We start from the raw sequence: 26,927 nt of genomic DNA on the forward strand, positions 1-26,927 counted from the left end.
AGGAACCCCTGAGCGCCCCGCGGCTGCGGCTCGGCCGCGCTCCCGGGGATTTCCTCCCAGGCAGGCCCGTTATCTGGCAGGACGGGCTTTCCCTCCTCTCTTCCTCCCCAGCTCCCCGGCCCCGTCCCCCAGCTCCCCTCCCCGCCTGCCCTCCGTCTCTCGCACACACGCACTTCGCTGCCAAAAACCGTACTCCCCCCCCCTTCAGCTAACTTCCTTTCAGCGTGGTTTTTTTTTTTTTGAGCTGGATAATCCTAGGATTTGTAAAACGGGGGAAAGGAGAGCGCGAGAGAGCAGGAGTCAGGACAGGAAGCTGGTTTCTCATTCCTCTCACTGTCCGAAGACAGGAGGAGGGGAAGGGGGGGAGCCAAAGAGGAGCCTTGTGCGGGCTCTTCCCCAGTCCCTTCTCATTAGTCCGTTTGAACTTCCAGTCTCCTCCAAAAGCCAAGGGAAGGAAGACCAGGCTGGGATGCTTTCTGCTGGAAGTGGCAACAGGCGTGGCTGACAAAACCCAGAAGGTGGCCCTGGAGGGTCCCGGGACTGCGTTCCCAGGAGGGAAAGACGTTCCCTCGGCCACCATCGCCAGCCCCACAACTTGCCAGCTCCGAGGTGGGCACCCGTCCGCCCCCCGCTTCCCTCTGATGAGAACCCTTCCGGGCTCGGGCTATGGTTGCTGCTGCTGCGGGCTGGGGAGCCTCCTCTCGCCCTGACCTTCCTCTGACACAGGAGCAACCCACCAACATCTGGAGGGGATTAATGTTCGCTTCTCCAGCTGGACGCCGTGCGGGACCCCCGATGTCGCTCCCCGGGAGCAACGGGGCACGGGTGGTGGTCTGAGAAGAGCGAGGTTTTCGTCGCCTGGCGTGAGGCTGGGCTGGGGGGAGGGGGGCAAGGAAGGAGGGGGGCCAACCTCTTTTGGGACTAACCTCATGAAGAACAAGGGAGCCAAGCAGAAGCTCAAGAGGAAAGGAGCCGCGAGTGCCTTTGGCTGCGACCTGACGGAGTATCTGGAGAGCTCTGGGCAGGATGGTAAATGCCTCTTTATTCTCACTCTGTTAGCAGAGAAGCAGTGCTTGCTTTCCCCCCCCTCCCCCTTTTTTTTTTCTTTACTGGTAGGACTACAAACAGGACCTTTCCCAAGGCTGAGGGCTAGACAACCTGGAGCTGGTTGATCCCGGGAAGTGGAGTCACCGCCCAGTTGCTCACAATGAATGAACAATCGGAAGATGGCTTTGGTGACACATCTGCCTGACCCTTGCATGAGTAGTGCCCTGTGTGGGGAAAGGACTGGGCTAGGGCTCTGGGGCTGCCCAAGTGTGGACAGAGGCGGCCAGATGTACGTTGTGGTGTCCCTTCCCATCCACCTGGCTCTGGAAAGGGATAGGAGGCTTTTAGGGAAGCTAGTTTCAGAAACCAGAACTGGGCTGTAGAGAGGAACTGGGAACATCCCGTCTGCCCCTCCTGGTCTCCACTACAGTTTCCCATATTGTCCCTTCACTGCTGAATGGAGACAGGGGTGGAGTAGGGATGGGTGTGAGGTGTAGGGGGCAGCTGAGCTGGTATTTCCACTACCCTGCCTGTTAGCTTTCACTTCTCTCCTCCTCCCCCTGACTTCCACGCCACCAGATACCGGATGAGAACATGGTAGCTCAGACAAGAGGTAGCTGCAAAAAGATCAGATGATCATGCGCTTGAAATGGTCAGTCCTGGATGAGGGAAGGAGCAGAACGATTTTTCTTAAAGAGGGTTGGTTGGATGACAAGAGAAGCAGTTGCAAGTTTGGCACACAAAAATACCTGCAGCTTAGCAAGAGGAAAAATAAATACATGCCTGTTACCATCCCTGACGTGAGCATTATGTTACAGGTTTAGCATCATGTTCCAGTTTGAATTAACTAACTTTTGCCAATGTCAGGCTACTCTAAGCAGAAAGAGCTTCTAGCAGCAATGTCAGCTTTGTATGGGAAGGGCTGTACAATCAGGTCTTTCATTTGCTGATGAGCATGGCTGATGAAGTACAGCGTGGAACTGCACTGGCAGAAGGATGTGCTACGTAACAGTAGACCTTTCCATTGCACAGTGAAGACAGCAGTACATATATCACTGAGCTACGTTGTTATGTATGTGCATGTATTCAGCTATGGGGGAAAACCAGTCATTCAATTTCATTGTGAGTCATCTGTAACAATTAGTGAATCTTCTAACTTACATAGACCTTAATGGCAGTTGAACTGAAATGGTAAAAATAAGAGACTTAATGAACAGATACCACATTTTCAGGGTGAGGTACAAACAGAAAGTCTCCATCCGGTGCTAACATGAGCTGCCATGGTGGAGGAACAATTTACAGCTGTTTACAGGAACACTGAAAAACAATGCAGGGAAGGCAGGCACAGGCAGTATGTTCAGCTGAAGCAGCAAGAGGGATTTTAAAGGGAGAAACATAGTTAGTGCAGTTGAAATAAGGCCAGAACACCAACATTTATTTCCCCAAATCCTGTAGTTTTTTTTAAACCTTTTTTTTTGGGCACAAGAAAGAAGGACTTTGTTTCAAGACTTTTGTGGGATGGTTCACAGTTCCAATCTACTTATCTTTCTATGCTGAGGAGCAGTGGGGGAGAATATGAAGTTCCTTTCCCTTTCTGCAGCACTGCTATTTGCTGAATAGCACATCCAGTTGCCCAGTGCCATGGGATCTAGAAAAGAAAGACTCAATTGTTATAGGTTTATTGGGAAGGGTGTAAGTTAGATTGGTGCAATTCTCTTCATGTGGACAGGGAAGAAAGTGAGAGAATTAGAGAGGATAATTTTTTTTTTTTTTTTTTTTTTTGCTGGTAGGGGTCTCAGGAACAGGAAAGTGACCAAATATGCCAAAGTGATGTTTTGGGAAGAAATGAATGTTCAGATGTCACTGGGACATCACTAACTTGCAACCTGTAACTATAAAACAATATTGGAAGAGCATTTAGGGTATAAGAGATAGTTGATTTGGGGATAGTTAAATTGTCCTGCTAAGAATGATTTCCAGTGACAAGCCAGTGGTCCTCCAAGCAGAGGCTTTGGTAGAGATGTAAAGCATCAACTTTCTCTCTGCTTTAGATAGTGCTATGTGTTTAATTGGTGGAATGCAGGCTCTGGTTGTTCCCTACGTGGAAGCAATGAAGATGCAAGACTGTTCATGGTATCTGGGAGTGATGAGGAGGGGGAGAATGCTCTGTCTGCTGTCCAGAAAACATTTTCTTGTGGATCATTGTGAAAGCAGGTTTCAAAATGCACCCAGAAGGGTTAACTGGAAAAGGAAAGAGACTGTAGGACAGGCAGGATGCAAGGGAGATTGGCTGTGATTTCATGCTCAGGTTTGCTTTACACCACTCTGCAGTAAGAAAAGAAGCAGAGATCTGCTTTGCTGGTGCTGGGGATGGCAGAGGGAGCACAGGGAATGGCCAAGACTAGTGTTGACAATTCGATTTGGCATTTTTCCTTCTGGATGAGTACATGGCCGTTACAGTCAGGGGGTGCTGTGCTACTTGTGCAGTGCTTTGTGGAGGAGAAGACACAACGTGAGTCCTTACATGCTTGTGGTTGTTGAAGTGCAGCTTGCGCTTTCTGCAAGGACCCTAGTCCCTGTGTCATTGCCAAATTCCAGTGGAGGGAATTATTTCTGTTCAAGGTATCAGCATTTCCTCTCCTGTCATTTAACTGTTTAATAACTTGCTAAGGTCCATTTCAGAGATGGCTGTGTTTCAGTGAAGGATGAGAAGATCCTGCTCTCTCCCTTACCAGTCAGATGTACCTAAGTCTCTGTAATAAAGAGCTTTATGATAATACAATGAAAGCTGTGGCAAAACTACGAAGTATTTAGGAGCCGAGTAGATGGAAAGACTGTAGCAGGTACAGTGGGGTCCAGCTCAGGAGACTAAAAAAGTGATACAAAGCATTTAGCCCTAAGCTGATTCTTCAGATCTGACCCATCTCAGTGATGATGGATAGATGTTGCTGTCTGGTGGCTGGTTCGAAGGTCAGATGTGTTAAATTTACTGTACTTCAAGTCAGTTCCTGTCACTGCTGCATTTGACCCTACTTGGCGCCTTTTCCTGCCGGCAGTCTCTACATAGAGAACGGTCATCCTCCTTATGGGGGCAGACTGCTATCAGTGCTCCCAAGCATTTAAAATCATGACTCAGGCCACAAAAATCATGAGCTAAAATAAAAAATCGTGCTGGGTTCTTTTCCTGCTTTCTGCTCTCTGAAACATCAGTGTCCATCTGAGTTATGTTTTCAAGTCTTTCTACTGGCAAGAAGTCTAGAAACTTGGGGGGAAAGAAACTTTTCTTCCTTCCCACTAAAATTCTCAAACACTTTAATAGCAGTGTATTTGTGGACAAACTCACATAAGACAAAAGAGAATGGTGGCTGGAAATACTGATGAATATAAGTCATCTGGTTTCACAAAGTCTCTCTTCTGTTGCTATCAGCACTGAATTCACACTCTTTTGGAGTGCCAGCTTCACTGGAAAGCAGTGTTAGGCTTTGGGCATGGATAGGCACCCATGAAGGAGGAAGCTAGTGCTAATTTCCTCTACTAAAACATCTTCCTGTGTCAAACTTTATTAAAGTGTTGTACGGGTTCAGTGGAGCTGACAGATATTAGCCCTGAAGGATTAACATGAGAAAGTATTTTTGGCCTCTTGATAACCAGCCTGGTTTCCAGAGGAGAAAAGCACATACTGCCCCTACTGAAGTTACTGGGAGCTGAACATCAGGCCCCAGGTTCCTGTAATAACAGCAGGATAATTTTCTAGTGATGGATGGGCCAGCAAAGAATTCAGAACTCAAGGCTGTGCAGAAACCTTAGTTGGGGCAGAGCAGTCTGAATTGCTTAAGAACACAGTCACAAAGAGTAGTCTTGTTTCTGGTTATATCAAAGAAGTGTTGTAAGAGGGTGCTGAAAAAGTCAAAGCTGTTAAAGCAAGAGGGACTAATTTAAAATGGAGTTTTAAATTCTCAGTGCTTCTAACTGTGGGAGATTCAGACTGGGATTTTATGTACACAACCCGGTATAACTTCCATTTTGTAAAATGGAAATTGACATGCCATCTATAAAAAAAAAAAAAGATTGTGCTGGTAAAAGATAATCCAGACTTTTGCACAGGAACTGTTACTTATTCAGACCTACCTTTGCTTCATGTGCTTAGAGTCAGGTAGGACTTGGAGAAAGGCTGAATGATTTCCTTCATTTTTAGTATGATAATGTCTAGATGTTGGGATAGGAGGTGCTTCCAGGACTGCAAAACGCCAATCTCAGATTAGACACCTTGTTCTCAGAGTCAGCTCTTTGAGTCCTAGCTTCCCCTATCTGCTGGAGAGTTAATTCTGCTGTTGCTGTACCCCTCTGCGGTTTCTTGCACATCTGTTTCCTGCCTGATGTTGTCTGCTTGGGATACAATGAGGTCAGCTTTTCCCCTTAACCCCCTCCCACACTCTCCACAGCTCCCTCAATGCCTCTCATCCTGAGCCTGTAGCACCCAAAGCACTTTCGATCTCTTTCCCCAATGCTGCTTATTGGCTGTGTTTGTTACTTGCTGCAGAAACAGAGCTGCTTCATTTGTGGAACTTTGAAGCCCTCACCTGCCTCATACTCTCCTCTAGAGGCTCCTTCTTGCGGCACAGAGTGAGGCCAGCCAGCAGCACTCCTTGAGGGAAAGGGAGCTGTTGTCTGCAAACGTAGCACAAGGAGATGGGTGAGGAAACCCTTACAAGCCTCTGGACTGTAATATGGGGAAGGAGACAACAATCTTGGTAGCCCACATTATACTCTTCTATGCTGTGTGGCTGTGAAGTGACTACTGCTGCCTTGTCACGACTGCGTTTGAATGAAAGAGTAAGGAAAATCTTCATTTAGTGTTAGTGGTTTCATAAAAATATGGGAGCTCTGGCTTGCAGTAGCTCCCCAAGCAGGATCTTAACCACTTCTGAGCACTGCAGTAGGTCAAGACTTTACTGCAGGATACGCAAGTATTTCTGAGGGAAAACAGTCACAGTAACTCAGTGGTAATATGCTTTGTATAAAGGAAAGGCGTTCTTGGGTACTCTGGCTGTTTGGGTACAGCCCCTTAGCATGCTACCTTCTGCCTGATTTTGATGCTGTGTGTGTCATTGTGAAGCTGCCTGGTCAGTGCTGAGATGGATGAGGAGACCCATCACTCAGAAAGAAAGAGGTTTCCTTCGGAAACAGGTTCTGTTTGGAGCCAATCGTTAAACCTGCTACCCAGATGAGAAGCAGCTTTTCTGGGTCGTGTGGCTTTATTTCCTTACACTGGTCTATGTTCAGCTGGATGCTTTTGTGGGATGAGAGCATGCGGGGATGTGTGTGAGGGTGCATGGAAGCCCATAGCGCATGTAAGTGTCTACCCTGCAAAGATGCATTTGTGTCCACTTAGTACATATTTTAAGCTCCTTTTTCTGCGTTGATGTTTTGAAGTGAAGTGCATGTCCATGCTTTTGGGTAGGTGCTTCTGGTTAGGAGTGCATGCAAGAAGTCCTGGGAAAACTGCTGAAGGATAATTAGTGGCAATGTGGAGGAAAAAGACAAGGCCCTTTTTTATTTTTTAATGTCCACTCCTAAAAATGAAAATCCCACACGGTCGTTCAATCTGCTGCAGAAGAATGAAGAACTGCATTCATCCTGCTCTGACAATTAGAAATTGTGGCACTGGGGATTTCTGTCCCAAGAACCGATTGAGCTGAAAAGAAACATTTTTCTCTCTTTGAGGCCAGGTTGCTTTCAGTCCTGATCTCTTCCTTGACCTACCTCACTCTGAGGCTGTGCAATCACTTGTCTTCCTGCAAGGAAGCAAGTAGCAGGGGCTTGGAGGAGAAGGCGACAAGAACAACTGCTTGGACTAGCTTGGAATGCATTTCTCCTCTTTTTAATTTGATGTGCTGCTGTAGTCTGGTCTACATTTTCACACTACCAATATACTAAGCAGCCCCATGACCTGTGCTCTGCAGAGACTATCCTTGGCTGTATTCATGCAGCCTGTGTGGATACTTAAGACTGCATCCCCTCATCTTTGTGACAGGAGTAAAAGGGACAGTTGGGCTCTGAAGTTTATGGGCAAAAGAAGGGAGGCTGTATTATTGTACAGTGGAGGAGAGCTGTGGCAGAGCGGCCCAGAGGACTGAGTCTATGAATTGCGAGGTGGAGGAGCTGGTACAGGCTTGAGGGGAAAGCAGTTCCTTGGTCTTTCAGAGTCTGCTAAGGCATGTCCAGTAGACAGGGGAGTGAGAAACTGCTACCAAAATGTGTGTGGGGAAATTATTAATAGACATAAAGGTTGCTTTTCCTCCACCTGCTCTCACAAGTGGAACATCACGTTATGAGTCCCAGATAACGGCCTCTATGGCAACAAAGTGGGAGCAACAAGACAATGGGAAAAACAGGAGCAGAAGCCATCTGGCTGCTTCTGCTACTCTGCTGTTCCTCCTTGCTTTGGATGATGTTTTTCTTACTTCCTCAATCTGTTTCTGGTTCAAAGGAGCTTGATTTTTGTGTCTTAGTGGCACAGTGCTCCTGCAGCTAAACATTCATGTTGCGAGCACAGCTCCTTGTTCTGTTTTGAGTTTCCATTGCTAGCACTGTGTGATTAGCAGAGAGCTCTCCCAGGCTGTCTCCTGCTTTATATTTCTCTTCCCAATCACTGCAGGAGTCACACGTGTTGTTTGCATGCACTAAGCCCCACTTTGATCTTGTCTTCTGCCCACCTCCTGCGAACAGCGTGAAGCACATGTCTTGCCTGCAGGTTCTCGATTAGAAAAAGTATCTTGATTTAGAAAATGTTTTCTCTTTGTTAGTAACAGCTGATTTCATCTGGACTTGCGAAACCAATGAGTAGGGACTTCACTGCTTGTGGCATCACAGCTTTCAAAGGTTCAACAAAACACCTGCAGTGGCTGAAATGCTGCCTCTGCATTAGGTGGTTGTAGAGCATGGAATGATATAGACACAATGAACGAGCAGCCTGGGAGATCTCCAATTGTCTGCAGTGCTTGGATCCAAAGTTTTGGTATAGGCCTTGTTCTACTTTGGAGAGCTATTGACACACACAAAATACTAGAATGCCTGCCTCGGTAACTCAGGCTTTGCCATATATGACACAGTTCTACAGCAGCAACATTTGCAGGCAGACAGGGTTGTGCCAAACATTTATGTTCCAGTGTTTCTCCTTTAACTGTAGTAGGGGAAATAAAACCAGCCTGTCAATAATGGTATAGCCAGTCCTGTTCTAAGGGCTTGGGGTGGGGTGGCTGTCAGATGGACTGCCCAGATTGCTGCTTCAACTGGATCTCTGATCCGTGCTGCATGAAGTTTGCCAAAGTGTGAAAAGCAAATGGAGGGTGATTAAAGGATGGAGAGATACCAGTGTCTGTCTCCAGCCCTGAACCACCACCAAGGTGCCAGATACACTTAGAGATTTGACATGGAAACCTACAGATACCCTATTACAATACGAAGGCTGTTCATCATCTCCAGTACTGGTTGTTTTAAGAGCAACTAGTGCTGCTAATTTCTTACTAGTGTCTACTTTCCATACATTGCCAGAGCCTCAGGACCCAGCTGTCCTTTGTTCATATGCCAGAGCCTTCAGCCTTCAGCTTTTCTGCTGATAACTTCAGTGAATGTGTTTTGCATTGCCAACAAGAACAACAAAATCTGCGACGTGTTTACAATGAACACAGACAGAGACTATAAATTGAATTCAGTGTTAAATTAAATAATGTGGGGCAACTGTGCTGGCTGTATTATTAACTTTCATACTTAATTCAATAACATAACCCTCTTGTTTTCTATGTTGCTCTGAAACCACAAGCAGACTTTCCTGGTCTTGTGCACCAGTGTGACTGCAGATATGAAACTACTTAAAATGGGCTTGAGACCTTCCCTGTTGGCAAATGTCTAGGCCCTTGCATATAATGAATTTATAGACACCAATAGTAAATTTCACTCTCACTCAAGTGCCAAATCAAGGCTAGCATTGTGTGTGAGAGCAAAGACTTCAGTCCATAACGCTGCAAGTCTTTTGGCACTTAAGTGGACAATGAAGTCCTAGTCCTCTTCTGTCTCACCCTTCTGCCTTCAGCTCCTCTGTGCAGCTCAATTAGGTTCCCCCTTTTCAGCACAGTGAAGGCACTTTTGATCTTAACAGTGCACCAAGAGAGATAAAGCAAAACCCACACTTTTTGCACTTGTCTTCAGTTTTTCTGCTTCAGTTGCTGTCCTCCCATCTGGGAGCAGCAGCCTGGCCTAAGTTCAAACCAGCCTACCTCCCTCTTGGTGCCAGCAGCTGGTGCTATGTGACAGCCCCAGTTCCAACCATAAGTTGACTGGATGACCACTTGGACTTAGGTAATTTAATGTGAATATGGGAAGAGTTACCTTAACAGCAGCAGAAAATGTTACAAAATCACAGAATTCTTGATATGAACAGGGAGCTCTTGAGATTATCTAAACCAACTCCCTGCTCAAGCAAGGTCAGCTAGAGCTGGCTGCCTTGGACTGTGTCCAGCTGAGTTTTGAACATCTGCACAAATGGAGACTCCACTATCTCTCTTGGCAACCTGATTCAGCCTTTGAGGACTGTCACAGTAAAAAAAAAGTTGTGTTTAGATGGAATCTCACAGTTTTTAATTTCACCTTTTGTCCTATCAATGGGCATCACTGAGAAGATCCTGGCTCCCTTTTCTTCATTAAGTCCCATTAGGTATTTGCACACAATGATAAAATAGCTCGTGATCCTTCTCTTATCCTTCTCAGCCTTTCCTCTTAGGAGAGGTGTTCCAGTCCCTTAATCATTGTGGCCCCAAGCTCAACTCTCTCCAGGAATTCTGTGTCTTTCTTGTACTGGGAAGCCTGGAGCTGGACACAGGACTCCAGGTGTGGGCTTACCAGCTGAGCAGAGAAGAATTACCACATCACTTGACCTGCTGGCAACACGTTTCCTAATTTTTATGATCTTCCTAGTAATTTATATAGTTTCAGAAATTTGCCTTTGTCTCCCCGCCTAGGCTTGCAATTTCAGTCAATAACTAATGTGGCACAGCATTAAGGATCCTTTTTTCCCTGGTTAATGCTGAAAACAAATTGTCTTTTCATAAAAGGCTGCTGCAGTCTTGCTGCTGGCCAGCTCAAAGAAATTAATGTATGCTTTATATCATACGCTGATATGCTGCATCTGATGAAAGCTTTGCAGAGCCTTGGCCTAATAGAAAACTTACTAATAATGCTGTGAAGCAGCACACCTTTCTCAGGTGGTGGTTACACAGCCCCTCCAAAGGCACTGTGCACCAGACCGGGGGGCTTGTGGCCAGAATTCTTTCTTTTGCAGTGGCTGCATTATGTGCCCTTCTCCAATACGGGGACTGGGCAAAGAGGGGGAGAATGTGCATCCCTGTGCAGGATTCTCAGCTGTGGTTGCTACTCTCAGAAATATGCCCTGAGCAGCTGAGCTGGGTTCATAGCCATTTATCTCCAGCTCCTCTCTCTGCCCTCTTCTACACTCAAGGCTCAGCTAACTAAATGCCTTTGGAAATGCTATTATCTCCTGTGCTCTCTGGGGCCAGGAGCAGTTTGAAGATTTATCATCTGGAACAAGAGGCTTTGTTTAGTTCTGTAAAACACAGAACTGTTAAAGAAAGAACAAAAACTAACCCCCAAACCAAAAGCTCTCTTTACATCTCATATCTTTTCTTTGCTTTCTCTCATCTGGGAATGCGTGTACATTTGGTTTTATAATATGATTAAATACTGTCACCTGGGGAAACAGTTAGGGAAGATATACCTGCATCTCTAAAATAGGATTGACCATCCAATGGTCCAGGAGACATTCCTGCTGTAACCAAGTTGTCTAACTTGTTTCCTACAGTGTTAGACAAGAGAACAGGTCAGACTCTCCAGTGCAAACTTTATTTAAAAAATACCACTGTGGTTTTTACCAAACACAGCAGCATTGGTACTGCCTTTTTTTTTTTTTCTGAAAGGGGCCGATGAGCTCTCAAACTTTACATGTGGGATGCAGGGCTGAAAATACAGGCTAGATCTGTGCCTGATCTCACCATCTATATTCAATGGCTCATCAAAAAAAATGCTGATTTAGCAAACTTGGAACACTCACAGAAAAGGAAGGCGTTTGTTTATCTGGATCTGAATGTTTCAGTTAGGGTATTTTTGATAACTAAGGATTCTGTATTTGCCATCTCTAGCAGCAAATCTGACTTTCAGTCCTGTTGCAGACAGGCAGCTTGGCAGCACAACAGGGCAAATCAGCCTGTGGAAAACCCTTTTCTCAGTGCACAACTAGTGCTTGTTTTTCCATTCGTCTCTCATTATGGTGCTGCTGGTGGTGATGGCAGTCACACCTCAGGAAGTTCAGAGGTGTGATCAGGCAGGGTGAGCCTCCTTCTGGAATCCCTTGTGTCTCTGCTGCAATTTGTGTGAAGTAAATAAGCTGTCAGCGGGACTGAATTGCTTTCTTATGCAAAAGCAGAGAGGGGAACAGCTTCACCATTTTGCTCTTTCTCTTTTTATCTTCCTAGTGTGCTCCACTCTGTATTGCGTTTTCCTTACCCTTGCTCTGGTCAGGTAGTTTCAGATACACGACAGGCTAAATGAGAACAAACTCTCTGGTGAGAGATTTATTGCATCTTCTGCTTCTAATCAAGCCAGGAAAATAGAGCAACAGACTTCCTTCTGTGATTCTCTTCTCTCCCTTCCAGTCCTGGCTGGAAACGAGAAGTACAACAAGGTAGAGGAATGCAGCGAAAAAAGTTAAAACAAATGTCCTGGAAGCTCTAAAAGGAGGATAGGGTTTGGCCTAAGGCAACAGCTCAGGGTTACAGAGGGGACACGGAGGATTCTCTCTTCTCTCGAGTGTTTTCTGTTCCCCTTACTTGGTTGAATCTTTTGGCGTTCCCCCCCCTCCATTTCAGTAACTATATTGCCAGGATGGCAGAATGCACATATTGCCAAAGTCAATATATCAAGCGTCAGAGCCTAAGGCAGGCTTAAAAGAGGTGAATGGGAAGAGCTGGTTTTGATCTATTGAGCCCATTATTTTTCCTTTCTGGCTCAATAGCGAGTGCCCATCATTTACTACTGCCCAAAGTTTGCTGTGTAAAGCTACAAATGGGGTCTGAGTCAGGAAATTAATTTCTGGATCCCAAGACCTTTGATTTGGGGTTCCCCTCCAGACATCCTCCTGCAGCCCTGTCCCTAGATCAGCCTGGCACAGGAGATCTGTCCTCAGGGTGGCAGGCAGAGCCTGGCAGTGGATGCAACCACCCAGCAGGTCTCTTATACATGCTTCAGAGGCAGGGAAGGAACCAGTGTAATAAATACAAAGAAGGTCTAGGAGTCCTAATTAGTCCTCATTTCTAGCCTGCTAAAACACCCATCTGTCACTCTGCTGCAATAATAGGATTTGAGAAGATTAACTGGATACTGCTTTAGGCTCTTAAACATGGCAGCTCCATAAGCGTGTTGCTGTTCAGCCTTAAGTTGTGCTTGCAGCAATTATACCCTAAGCAGGTTTATGTCTGGTTAGTGCTTGACTGGGAGTTGCCTAAAATAATCTGCTGCAGGAATTGGGTAGCTGATTCAGAAGATGGCAAGTGTAGTATCAGTTCAGTCAAGTTGCTGCCCTGGCATCATTTCAGGAAATTTTACCATTGGGGTATAGTGTAAAACAAGGGCCCCAATCCTTTAAAGAACTGTTTTATCTTGTGCTACTAGGGGAGAGGACTTTTTTTACACATGTACATGCTGTACTGCCTCCTTCCCTTTCCAGAAGCAATTTCAGCTGGAGCCATTATTTGTTGTGGGGTTTTTTTTCAGTCAGTGTCCTAAGCTGTCACGTAGTGTTGCTCTGCCCGGCTCAACAGCTGCCACCTCCCAGTCTAGAGGTGGGTGGAGTGAGTCTTGTTTTTGCAGTTTGTGAAATATTTCAGGATGTAAGGCACTCGTTAAATTATTGATGCTAGCTTTTGGGCATTAAAGACAGACATGAGCTGCAGCTCTGGATCCTAAGGGCTTTGGAGGCTTATCCCTGCCCTAATGATACTTCCCTACTTGGGATCTTTCATGCGTCTCTTACTACAGATTTGAACTTAGTGCATGATGGTGGATTTAGCAGATGGACAAAAGGTGACAGCAAAGCTTTGCTTTGCAACATTATATACCTATGAAGCAATTATAAGTAAGCATTGGTAGAAAAAGGGGAAAGATACAGTCATGTTTTCTTTGGGAGAACGAAAAAAATAAGAAAAATGTGTTTCTGCCTCTTGACAGAGAATGTTTGCAGGATTTGAAAAGGTTCTGTCTAGTTGTGATTCAGGGGACAGTGCAGGTGCACCTGACATCAATTCTTTTGCTTAAGGAAAGCTATTTTAGCTTGTTAAGTGCCTTATTTCTATCCCTTCCCCACTTCTGCCTCTTTGAAACGAGGCTGATAGCAGTAGTGCTGCTTGCTCTTCCTCCTGGAGACCCCAGTGTGGAGACTGGAACATTCAGTGTAGTCCTGTCTCTGCAGTGCTTTCAGCTCTGTAGTTCAGCTTCAGTGCTGAAAAGTGAGGCCTTGGCTGATGCAGGGCAAGGGAGAGAAGGCAGTGAGCATGGCCTCGTGTACCACTGGGGTACCTGGGCAGCTTTGGGTGCTGCTCACAAGTTCACAGGGAACCGACTGCAAGAAAAAACTGGCTGTGTCAGGAAAATCCTCTCCCATGTTTGATAGGGGCTCCCATATTTGGGTTTGTTTGGGAAGTATTCAAGAAGCTTCTCCCTTTCCCTCCCCCTCCCCATCCATTCTCCCCTTCCTGCATCAGGGTGTTGTGGTTGCACACAAACCTTCTGTTTATTATGGGGCAGAAGAAAAGGTGAGGGCCATCTCTGACCCTCTTGTTCCCTTGGCAGTTTGCATGTTAATTAGCTTGTCCCTCTGAGACAAGCCTGCAGCCCGACAGAGCGGCAATTCAGTGCCCAAACAATGTCCAATTATCCTGGCCCGGGGAGCAAGAGGCCAGCCCTGAGCACGTGGGCTCCGTGTCCCTGGCCAGATGTCTCCTCGAACTCACTTGGCCAGGCCAGTAATGCTGCCTGGGGGATTTGATACGTGTCAGCAGTTTTGGCTGAGCACTTCTGTGAGCTACCAGTGGCATGGTTGTATGAAATCCTGGGATGAGCTCCTGGGCAGTGCTGTCTGCTCCATGCCCTGTGCTGCGGCAGTGACCTGTGGCTAAAAGGGAGTGTGGACGTTCACATGTGAAAGGAAAGTTTTGCACCTGCCAGTTTAGCTTCCTACATCCCTGGTTTGGTGACCAGGCTATGGCAAGCTCTGCTCCTGCCACTGCTTGACTCAGTGAGAGACCTTAGGACACTCCTTTTTCTACATCCTAGTCCCCTCAGCGATTAAATGATGCTGGTATAATCTTCTTTTTCCTACAAAGTTCTCATTATTATTATTATTATTTGTTTTATTAATGTTACTAAATGTGAAGGGTCTCAGCTGATTTCATCACCCAGTGCTGCAAAGTGGGCTCTTGCTGCTGTTGGGGGTTGCCCCATTGGATTACAGTGAGGGCAGAAAAAGATGGTGCTTGTCCAGCTTGCCCCTCTCAGGCAGGCCCCATATCAAGAGCCTGAGAGGGGGGTATGAGGAACACCAAGGTGGCATCACATGCCTCGTGAGGAGGGCTGTTTATACTTTCTTTTGAATTAGTGAGGTCTCTGCCCCAGTGCGTGATTTTTTAGCTTTGAAGAGAGCATGACAGACATTTACCAACTAACCTCTGGGTCTAGGAAATGGAAAAACAATGCAGCATCTATCTGAAATAGCAGAAGAGATTACCCTAAACTGGAATTTTTCCAGGTTGCTGTCTTTAGTTCTGCTAATCTTGCAAAAAAAACCCACCAAGAAAAAAAAAAACAAAAAACCAGAAAAGAAGAAACGTGCTGCAAAGAATTTCTGCAGGACTGCAGTCTTCGTTTCAGGGGTTCTGATATAGAAGGGAGTTTGTGCAATGGCACAGCTTTCACTTTGCATGCCATGGGACATGGTTCATGACTAGCTCATGGGAAGGACTGCTCCTTACGAGTCAATGGCAGCATTTGAATTGGTTCTGCTTTTAGGACCAGGCCCAAACTTAGGTTATTGATATAAAGTAATTATAATGCATCCAAATAGCTGGAGGAAGTGTGGCAGAGAAATGAAAAAGGAAACAAGAGGGAATTAATGTGGAAAGGAAATAAAGGCAAGTGGAGAAGGCATGTGAGGAAATCCCAATATGCCTGAAATGGATGAGGGAAAGGTTGGAAAAACTAGTCTAACAGCAAAACTGACCATAGTGGAAGAACTGGAGACTGCCAATAAATGGCAGAAGAGGGAGGGCTGTAAGCAGGACCAAAATGCAAAATCCTGGCAATTTTGGTAGTAGGGGTAGAGCAGATGAAGAGTACAGGCGGCTGGAGGGTAGATAGGGATAGTGTTCATCAGAAACCATGGAGATGCTCACAGTGCCAACAACTCTTATTATCCAAAACTCCTCTTCCAGATTCTCACCCAAAACTGAGCCAGGGCGAGAGGTGAGGGAATTATTTCTGGCTCCTTGCAGCCTTTGAAACAAGCTTAGTTTTAGGAAGTGCAAGGAGATGCCACTGAGTTAACTGCATTCCAAGGTACACATTTTTTCATCAGCTAACTATATTTTTTCATTCCCTCTTTGGAGTCTTAGCTGGTGTTAAAATGAGCTTCAGTCTCTGATTGGTTCTAAAGTTTATGGGCGTGGGCAAGAGAGCAACTTTGTCCCTCTTGGATAAGCTTGCAATACTTAACATTTAGATGTGCTCAGCTTCATTGGCTGCTGAGGGCATGTGATGCCTCAGCGTCCTTTGCTTTGGAAGCTTGTGCTGTGAATAAAAACTTCTGTAATTTTACAGTCTCCAATAAGTTCCTGCTTTTAGATCATGCAGTTCGTCCTCCTTTGTGATAGACTTGTACAAGGAAATGAACTTAGACTGGCTTTTTTTTTTTTCCCCTCTGAAACCCATCAGCAATGTACTAACAGCAGGATACAGGTCTTGGCCTGAATTGTGTGGCTCAGCTGTGTTGGCTGCAGAGAACTGCAAAGGCAAGGAGATGACTGAGTTATATGGCAGCACTGTAGCTATCAAAATGTAAGGAAGTTTGATTAAGTATGATCTCAACGCCCTTTTCCTGCAACACCCCTTCTTGTGTTTGCAATGCGTTTGTTAGTGCCTCAAAGCCCTTAGTACAGCAAGATCCAGGACGCAGAAGGACAAAAGAAACACAGCCCAGAAACCCAGCTCCTTGGCATTTGCCTTGGAAGAAACACAGTGCATTAGAAGATTTTGTTGTTGTTGTTTCCTCTTTCCTTGCTTCCCCTGATCTTTGTTATTCCCAGTGTTTACTTATTTGCCTCTTCCCGAACCACAGGACAGAGAGGGGCTTCATCAGGGAGGGGTTTAGCAGGACTGCTGGAGAGGGCAAAACAATGGGGCTTTAATCAGGGTGCCTCCAGCAGCCGCTGCTGGCCAGAGGTTTCTCTGAATTCCCAACATGGAACAGTTGCCTCTTTCATAAAGTGCCTGTGGGATGAGCACAGGGTTGCTACACCCAAAGCGTTTTCATGAAGCAGTGGCTCTCTGAAAGGAAAAGCTGCTGAGGACACTGCCGGCAACGCCCCGAGCTACTGGGGTGTCCAGTGTGAGAGCCTCTTTCTTCCAGGCCTGGGCTGTGTTTGCCTTCCACATGCAGTCTGTGAATAGCTCAAATCTGGAAAGCGTTTAGGAAAGCATCTAACTTTTCTCTTAAAGGAGGAAAAAAAAAGAAGGGGAGGGGGCGGGGAAGAAAAAGAAAGAAAACATCAGGGGTAATGAAATAGTTTCCAATGACTTTATGCAGTGTGGCCAAACCATTTGTAATAATTTCCTTTACATTCCTTTTATATAGAAAGAATTAAATATGAAATCATGAAGCAGGAAGCAGTCATCCTGCCAGCCAGTGACATATACAGAGAGATCAGAGCAAAGTGAGAAAGACACAGAACAGCAGGAGACTTGCAAAAACCTTTTTTAGTCCTCTCTTTTTCTTCCTCTCTTTGTTTAGTGTACAGATCCATTTAGTACTAACATTCCTTACCCAGAAGAAGCTGTGGGAATGTCCTGCTGTTCCTTGTCTCTGCAATGGCAGCCCTGAATCTTCCTGTCTTGATGTGTCTCATCTGTCTATGCTTCCTGATGGATTTTGCAGTCCCCAGATATTTGGATACCTGATTCAACTCAAAGGAGACTGTGAAACATTAAGTATTTTTAAATACCCAGATTTATAATTGCTTTGTTTAACTTTGCAACATTCTGAACTCACATAAAGCAATAATAAAAAACACTGCTGTTTTCTTTCAAAGGATTTTGCTGTTGCTGCTTCTAAATTTGTGAGTGTGCAATGGCATTTGCTTTTGCACTAGCAAGGTTATAATGTTCCTTTTTCCTGAATTAATATTTTTCCAATCCTCTTGTTCCAAACCGCTGTAAAGATTCCTGTCAGGAGTGCCCAGGCCATTGTGTAAAAGAGCACTGAGGTTTCCCGAGCGCTACAAAACCAAAGTGAAGAAGTTTCCCCAACAAAACTAGAAATCAGAAGAAAAAGATCTTGTGTCTGTTGTCTACAGAGGTCTGGAAGTTGACAAAGCTGACTTGGGTTGCACCTGAGTTTTCCACATCTCAAGAGCCTGCTTGGATTACTCTCTGGAGGTCTGGCACTGGCCTCTGCTGTCTCCTGCCTGAAGTGGGAGATGCCTGTCTGGAGCCCAGCTCGTTTTGAACCGGTTCTTCTCAGATTGCTCTGATCAGGGTCGAATTTGAAGTACAGGCGCCTGAGTTAAATTTCCCTGAAATCCAGGGTATTCATCTGCAGGGTTTTTATCTGAGTCTTGTCTCAAGCTTGGCTCCAAGGGAAGGGAGAGTGAGTACTACAGGCCAGGAGCCTACAGATGCAAAAAATTAGAGGCTTTAAAATGTCACTAGTTAAGCACATAATGGATATTCTTCAGATTTTATGATTAGCTGTTATGTTTTGTTGGCCAATGCTACCTTCCTGATGCAGTTTATAAAGGAGTCTCAGGTCATGGCCAGGCAAGCCAGATTCAAAAGCAGATTCCCCGAACACATCTCTTATCTTTTTTAACACTTCCTTATTTTCTTCTGAGCAGGACAAGCTTGCTGATATATACCTGACTATGACTCCCACCCACTTTGCCATCTCCCCTTCCAGTCTGAGTTCAACAAGACTTAACCTACCCAACTGTCTGTTTGTATACTGCAAAACCAAGGGATCAGTTACCAACTGGGCTGTGCTGCTAAATCATGGCATTTATGCCCAGCATTTCAGATCAAGAGCAGTGCGTGATGTGTGGCATTCATACAACTGACTTCCATCTCTACCCAGAGCCATCCTGAAACCTGGGGTGGCCTGAATGCTGCATGTGCACAAAGGTGTCTGTACCATGCTTGCAGTGAAACCAGCCTCTAACTGCACGTGGGACCATCTGTGCCCAGGGCCCTAGGGCGTTGGTCTGTACTCCATGACAGTGGAGTCTCTCTCCATGTCTGCATTTCATTCATTCATATTGGTGTGTTTCCCTGCAGCCCCTTTCCTGCTTTGCTCAGGTGGGCCAGAGGCACAGCTGGCCTGACTGGCTATCTCCTGCCCAGCTGGTTTATGAAGCTATGGAGTAGAAAGGAATATGAAGGGCTGTGTGGCAAAAACTGGATGGTGCAGGGCTGTACAAGCTGTACATTTAGGAACATACTCCTTGGCTACACGTCACATCACAGGCCTTCCTGAGCATGTGGCTCTTGGTACTTCATGTGTGTCCTTTCACATGATGCTCCAACACATGAGGTTTCTCACAGTGAGGCACAAGAAGTATAAGGGATTCATGTGGTGGCAAAGAAGGGGTGTCCTCATTTTGTTCCTAAGGCTCTGAAAGCTTTTTCCAACACCTTGCAGCACTCTGACACCTTGCCTCCATTTCAACATACTGCCTTTTACCATTGAGCTCCTCCAGAAGCACAGGCTGCATGGCATCAGGCCAGCTTCTGACCTCAGTGACACTAGTATAAATCTGGGATGCTGCAGCCAACTGATGTGGAAGTGCTTCAAATCTGCATATACAGCAAGTGTTCCCAGCCATAAAGGGGCTTATGATTTAGGTTGGTGAAACAGCAGAACAAAAGAAATGTCTGTGTGACTTGAGTTCTGGTGAATGTCCCCTGTGACAAAGTGCTTCTGTATCACTCACACTTTCTCTGTTGCCACCAGGCTGAACTGAGAATTAGCTCTAGGGAAGTTCAAAGAGTGCACCATGACCCAACTGGTGTCAAGAGTAAAAAAAAACCACCAAATTTTAGGTGGATTTGGCAACAGCACTGCTGTAATTGACTGCAGTTGGCACTGAAGGTGGTAGTAGTATCAAGTTCAAGAGAAATAGATTGTGTTGGTCTAAATCTCTTGTGGGACAGACTGCTGAGAAAGTATTGGTGACGTTGGATATGTAACAGAGGAGCACTCAAGTTGAAAGCTTTGATGACAGTGACTGGATGGGAGGTTCTGGAGACCTGGAGACGAGGCATTGTCTATTTTGAGAGTGCTTGACCACAGTATGACCTTCCTTAAATGACACCAAGCTGCAGACAAACGTATTTTTTGAGACATGCTGCAAAATTCCTCTTTGTCCAGGGCCCTTTTCTGCTGTAATTGGAGAAAATGAATTAATAATAATAAGCAGTGGGAAAAAGCATTGTGTTAGGAAAAGATTGGTCGAACTGAAGAGGTGCAGAGCCAAGAGCAGCAAGAGCCTCAGCTCATTCCTAAGTATGATCACATAGTTAACATGATGGCTACCAGGGAGGTGCAGTAGAGCAGCACTACTCGGGCTCTTCAGGCTGAAGTCAAGCACTTTGTTACAGAACAGCTGAGAAGCCACTGCTGATATTTTTCAACGTATTAGCGGAGAAAGCAGAGAGAGCAGCACAAATATCCTGGAAGCCCTGGGGATTCCTCCTTGGTAGGAACACTTCAGGTGGGCAGAGGGGTGATGGTAAGGCAACCCTTCCCAGCTAGTGCAGGCTGAAAGTGACTCCTGTGATGGGGCAGAGAAATAGAGCCTGTGGTTGGTAGCTGACTCATAGGCGATCCTTTTCCCCATCCCTCCTGTAAATCACTCTGTGATGCTGTGACAGTAGGCAGACATGTTTTGTGGGTACCTCCCAGTGCTCAGGCAAAGCCTGCTGGGCTCTGCACAGGCTCTGCCATAACCTTGCAAGGAACAAGTGAAGTCAGGATGGCCTGCAGTGTTGCTGGCCCCTACCTTGCAGTGCAGCCAGGGATGAGCAAGGAACAGCCAGTAGCCAAGGAGGTCCCAGGGCACATCAGAAAAGCCTTAGGGACATCTGGGGAGGTAACATGAGGTGTTTGGGGTAGGAAATGCTGAAGTCTCCCCCACTTGGGCTTGAGAGAAACCATTTCCAGTTGGAAGTCAGCAGAGAGCTAGAACAGCTATGGGGGCTGTGAGCTCTGACAGCCCTGCAGTCTGTTGGCTCAGGAGGCAGTAGAAGTACATACACTTTGAGCCTTCCTCCAGACAAAGCAGGGAATGTCTGAAGGGATGGATATCCATCTCAGTATCTGAGGAGAGCCTCGAGTTCCCAGTGTGGTTTCTTGCCCTCCTGGCAGGATTGGCAGCTGCTGGTTTGGAACAAACAGTCTGTGTCCCTGTGTGAGCCAGGGCAGCTGGAGGTGGATTTGTTTTCTGTTGATTTCATGGCAGCGTTGCTGCTTCAGGCCACAGCCTTGGTGTGAGGAACAGCAACATCCTAGAGGAGACACCCAGTGAATTGCTGACTGCTCCACAGCTACCCAATCTGTGTGCCCAGCGTGGGAAGTGGTCAGACCACCCTGACGGCATCAACAAAGCCATCATGCTTGCTGACATTTCAAGGGAACAGAGGAGGGAACAAAAGCTGGGAACAAAAGTCTTTGATCTAGTTTAGAAATGCAGTTGGAAATAGGGGCCTGAATTGTAAATGCCAGATCCAAGTGCCTTTTTGTTGGAGAAGGATTTTAAACCTCGGTCCAGGTACCAGTGGTGGGGCTTGAATTTGGTCACCATGGGAAGAAAATTCTGCTGAAAATGGAGTACCCTGTGAAATGAAAATGAAAGATAAATAAACCAATGTATAGCTGAGGAGACAGAAGAAGTCAGAAAGCAGGGAATAGAAGAAGTTTGGTATAACTGATCTGTGAACAAACAGAGCATCTTTTCCAGTGAACACAGGCCTCCTCTCCCACCCTCCACTAACCTCCCTTCCCTGAAATGACCAGAAATAATGCAGTTTCTCCCCAGATGGCCTCTGGGTAACTTCTTGCCATTATTGTGGTATTTAGTTATGAGAGAACCATTCAAGGGGAAAAAAAAAAAAGAATTAGAAGTGAGACCAAGCCACAAAGCATAAATCCAGTTCCAAATATTCCGAGGCACAGGAGTACTGAAGTCTGGTCTTTTGGTACAAGGCAGACTTTTAGGACAACAAAACAAAAAGGTTGCTTCAAGAGTCTGATCAACACTCTCTGACCTAAATCACCTCCTAAGGTTTTAGTCCATGCATCCAGATTTTGACTAGAAGTTTGGGTAGGGACAGTCTTTCTAGTTTGGTGGATGCCTGGGAAGAACTGAGCCTCTCCCAGAAAACACGTCTGTGTGAGATTTTCAACTGGACTCTCTGGGTCAGTGATTCTGATAAGCCAGTTGGACTGTCTGCATGCTTTACCAGCTTCTGAACTTTTGAAGGTACATTGCTATTTACGAGGAGTTCAGGTACAGGAAAACTGGCCATGTGGTTAAGTTTCAGAGCAGGAATAAAAGCTGTGGGCTTTAACCTTAGCTCCTCCACTAACTCATTGCTACCAGTCAATTTCTGCTTCTCATTTTTTGCACCTATGGGATGAGAATGATACTTATCCTCTGTTAATTCATGACTCCTTGCCAAGAGGTTAAATTTTTGCTGATGGAAGCAAAGCAAATTCTGTGAGAATATGCTGGAGGGTTTTTTTTTCTATCCTGAGTGTTGAAAAGCACACCTTAGGACCCCTGCCTCCTTTTTCTCTCATTCATCTACAAGAAATACACACAATATTCTGGGCTTCAGCTTGCAAGGAAAGGTGCTGCTGTGCTCAGAAGTGTAGCCTTTCTCTGGTGATATCACTTGATAACCATTACAGCTGGTTCCTGTTTCACACTGTGCTCCACCTTACTTACTACAAGACTTCCTTTCATCTGGAATCTGAATACAAAAAGTAGAAATTTCTCCTAAGTAAAAATTTTCAAAAAGGTGATACTACATTGGAAATAATGATATAGAAGTGAACACATGTCACCTTCTGGAAACAACATATTTGAGTGTTTCTTAGATTGAAACTTCTAATGGAATTCTTGTGTTTTGCTGCAGTATTTTGATTCTGTGCAATGTACTCTTTTCCACTGGAAAATCATTCCACTGGAAGATTTTCAAGTTGCATTTCTTCCTGCATGCTTTCGTATCCAATTTTCACTCCAGCTGCTGGTGGAGTGCTGCTGTCCCTTGTTGTAGTGAATGCTGGCACTACAGGTTTTCCTGTAGAGTTAACACAGCAAGCTCTTCCAGGGGTTCTCACTATGGCTTAAAAGACATTGCCTCATAACAACATGGGCTGGCCAGCAACATCATTTTGTCTTTGTCACAGCAGCCTGTGCAGGACTGTTCCCTTCAGAGTAATCTCCTGTCTAATTTTAAATGTTCAGGCAGCATGACTCCAACCCCCTCTCTTGAGAAAGCAGTTCTACAGCGTGATACTCTCTGTCTCACTCTTAGGAGGTTTTTCCTACCGTTCAACCTAAATTTCCCCTCATCATTGCATTCAGCCACTCCTAGTTACAACCCCTTGCTCATCCGGAACAAGTCCTTTCCCTCAGTGGTGTCTGTGCCCCGTGCAGGCTGTTACTGTGTGTGTGTTCATGTCTCTCCTGGTAATTTGGGCCAGCTGTGCCTGTTTCCCAATGCCACGTTCTTCTTCCTTGCCAGTCAGTCCCTGCAGATCATTAGAGTTTCTGCTCCTTTTCTCTTCCTCCTCACCACATGCAGCATGGTATCCTGTTTTCCTTGTAACTGTAGCCATGCTACAGGGCTAAAAGATTCAAGGATTTTTCCATTAATAGTCCCCACACCCTTTTCCTGGTCAGTGCATTGCTTAAGAGAGATTGAGGTAATTCATTCACGAGTGCTGCACTGAAAGAGAGGGAAAGTGTGATAGGAAAATCTGAGCTTGGTGGAGCCTGTTTCTCTTGCACGCTCCTTCATCACTGGCCAACTTCTGTTGCAAGGATGTAGGTAGGCTTTTTAACTCTGTGTCTTAGACCCACACCAGCCATCAAGATTTTGCAATTGCTCCTTGAGTAAGAACTTCTTCTTGTGAGAAAAGCTAAGCTCCAGCTCACTGTCTTGCAACTCAGCTGGCTCTGCCAGACTTGGGGCCACATCTGCCTCTGGCTACAGTTGCATAAAGCTGGAGTAGTTTTGCCAGCCTGTGTGGCAATTTACACCCAGAGACTGGAAGTGTAACCCTTTGCGTAGTTCTTACAGTGACGCAGGAAGGTGACCAAGCAACAGACAGGAAAAAAGGATAAATTAACTTTAGAACAATATATTTTCTTGAAATACTGATGAAACCCATCCCAGAGCACCATTAAGAGCAGCAGTTGAGACTCTAAAGGGATAGATCCTGTTTTGGTTGTTATTAGGGGACCTAATAACTTGTTTGGTTACTACTAGTGAGCCCTTGGTAAACCACCTTCCCACCTCACTGGTTTTGGCCATAGTTTCAAGTGTAGTATAGAAAGTACGGGGGGATTCTATTTCCCCAGTCATTCTCTAGGTAGAGAAAACCTCTGCTTGCAGGAGAACATGTCCTGAGGCAAGCCAGCTCCTTGCTCTGTGTAGGAGGAGATGTGAGCCAGCTGGCTGAAATGCTGCAGAGGGCAGGCAATGCCACTGCCACAGCTGGCTGTGCTCCTTGTGCTCTGCCCTGTCCTGTGTCCCCATCATGATGGAGCCTGTAATCACACATTCCTGGGCTACACTGTGCAGCCAGCTTGTAAGCTCCTAGTGGGACGTGGGACAAGCCCATCAGCTTCTATAAAGGGAGAAATGCAAACCTAGACTGTGTGGAGGTCCAAAATGCTATTTGGTTAGGCTTTCCCTTCTCTGCTGGGGCCAGCAGCTCATGCAGTGGCAGTCTGTGGAGCTGGAGTGCTTCTGCTTGGCCTTGGATGTGTTCTGCACTCATTGTCCAGTCTCTCCACTGTTGATGAAACAGTGCTGGCAGCAGCAGAGATTCCTCCATTTGAAAGAGTAAAAATAAAGGCAATGGTCTGGTGTAAAGGTCTTGGCATCTCCCAGAGCTTACGACAGCACCACTAGAGCACGGGGGCTGTGGCTATAGCTTTTCTTTTGTGAGCTTACATTCCTTAGCAGTGGGAAATCAGCAGTTGTAATTAGTCTCTGATGTTCTCTGCTAATAAATGATTTCTCTGGTACTTTCTAATACCGGCATCTCTGACACATAACTCTACTGTATTGACCTCTCATCTCTTCTCTCTCCTCCTCGCTGAGTGGGGCCCCAGATATTCTTCAACAGCTCCATGAGAAAAAAAAAACCAAACACCAAAACATCCACCCTACTTCTCCCCATTATAACCCTGTCTCCACTGCCTTTTTTTTTTTTTTACAAATATTTCCCCCCCCATCCCTGGCCGCTGTGTAGGAAAATGGCTCCCGCTAGTCCTCATGGAAAAGGACACAGATGCCGGCAGGAAGCCCAGTTGCTTTGGGAGGAAGAGGGTCCTGACATCAACAGGAAGCACTGTGAGGCAGAGCTGCTCCTGCCTCCGAGCGAGGGGGGCCTGGAAAACAATGTCAGCGTGTGGTGTCGGGCTCTGCGGCAGGAAACGCAGGCAGGCTGGTGTTTGCAGTGCAGAGGAAATGATAAGCACTACCTGGCCTGACTTGGAGCAGAGATAGCGCTGTGAAAAAAAGACCAAAAAATGAAAAAAATGAAGGGGGAGGGGGAAAGGTTGTTTTTCTTCACGCTGGTTCGGAGCCTGTCCTTTGCCAAATGGAAAACAAAATAAAGAGAAGAATACGGAATGTGTCAGGAATCTGTTGGGGGGCTTGGAAACTGAGGAGTGCAGTTGTGAAGTGACTAGATTTAGTGCTTCAGGAACAGCTGGGTATTGCTTTTTTTTCCGTTGTTAGCCCTGAGAATGACCCTCAGTTTGATAACCCCTGGCATGCATATTTATTGAGAGATGAAGCGAGAAGGAGGCTTGTATCCCATCTGGAACTGGGGGGAATTTTCTGTGGGGGAGAATAGTCATGGGGACAGCTGCTCCCATTGGGAGCAGAAGAGCCTTGGGAGTACAAAGAAAAGTAACCTTTAGAGACATATCTCTCCTGACTTGTTCCCTGCTAGGTGAGAAGACAGAAGCTTGTTCAAGGAATAAGAAGAGACCATCTTGCTGTAATATTTTATTCAACTTTGTTTCTTTTCTCCTTTTATTAGGGCTTGCAAAGGCCGTGTTATTCTTCATCGCTGACTTGACAGCACTATTGTCTGTTTCTGTTTCTCTTACCCCTCTGGCAGGCAGTTGTGGAGGTACAGTCTCTGCAGGTCATCCTTGGAGAAGCCATGCCATATGCTTTAGTTGCATCTTGGTAGTTATGCACTGACATCCTGGGGCGGAGGCAGACACATACAGCATGGCAGGAAATATTTTCCACTAAGCAATCCCAGCCCAGCATTGGCCTCTGGAAGGCTGGGAGGCTGTGTGACACCATCTGCAGATGCTGTTCTGCCTGCTCCGCTGTCCTGGATGATTCTCACAGGCTTCGGAGAGCAAGCGAGCTGCCCTCTTGCAACACACGTGGAGTGCTGATCTGCCACAAGGCTGGCAGATGGAGCAGTGCTGTTTTCCCTGCTGTTTCTGAAAGAAGCCCTGAAGGTGTAGCACCACTTCCAGCTGTTGGAGTCAGGCTGCTCAGCAGCTTCTTTTCGAACTCTTTACTCTCCTCAGTGTATGGAAAGGAAAATAAGATCCTGGTGATCAAGACTGTAGAGTACACTTTAGAGGGCTGCAGCCTCTGGAGTTGAAAAGGTGTAGCCAAAACCACCCATATCCCTTCTTAACTAAGCTACTGAGTGAAACCGATCCACTGAGCCTGGTTCTGGACTTGCTGATGGAATCCACCCCTAGCCCAACAGCTGAGACTGAGCTAGCCCTTGGCTGAGACTGAGTACTTCACCCAGAAAGGCCTTCAGCAGAGTAGCAACATGCAGGGCAATGCACTAGCTGAAGGCACTTTGCCTGGAACAGGACAGCATGGAAAATATCAGTGACAATGGCTTATTCTGTATCTGGCTGAGCAAGCTTCAACAAACAAGAGCACCAGCATGTAATGATGTATCCCCCAGACCTATGACTTCAGCCTAGTAAGACTTTTGCAGTTTTTGACTCAGAAAATACCACCTCTAGGTTTTAGGCTTCGACTGACACCTTCTTAAATGCTGTTGCTCTAAGATTTTCCTGTTAATGCACATTAAATCTCTCTCACACACATAAAAAATATAATTGTATATTTAAAAATACATGCATGTACGTATGCACACACACATATATGTTGATATAGACATAGATATACATCTACATCTACTTATGTGTAGAGGTATGTGTGTCTGACCAGGTACTGCTTCTGGCAGAATTTTCTCCGTG

General features: G+C 46.0%; 1 protein-coding gene across 1 annotated transcript in view; it reads left to right on the forward strand.

The window, feature by feature from the left end:
- Nucleotides 1–929: 929 nt before the first annotated feature.
- The window catches only part of ARHGAP31 (Rho GTPase activating protein 31), a 56,299-nt gene continuing 30,301 nt past the window's right edge, over nucleotides 930–26,927 (forward strand). The window contains exon 1 of the mRNA XM_009998223.1: nucleotides 930–1,029. Coding sequence (XP_009996525.1) covers nucleotides 930–1,029 — 100 coding nt within the window. The remainder of the gene's footprint in view (nucleotides 1,030–26,927) is intronic.

This window comes from Chaetura pelagica, unplaced genomic scaffold, assembly GCF_000747805.2.
Source record: "Chaetura pelagica isolate M959 unplaced genomic scaffold, ChaPel_1.0 scaffold65, whole genome shotgun sequence".
Classification (NCBI taxonomy): Eukaryota; Metazoa; Chordata; class Aves; order Apodiformes; family Apodidae; genus Chaetura; species Chaetura pelagica.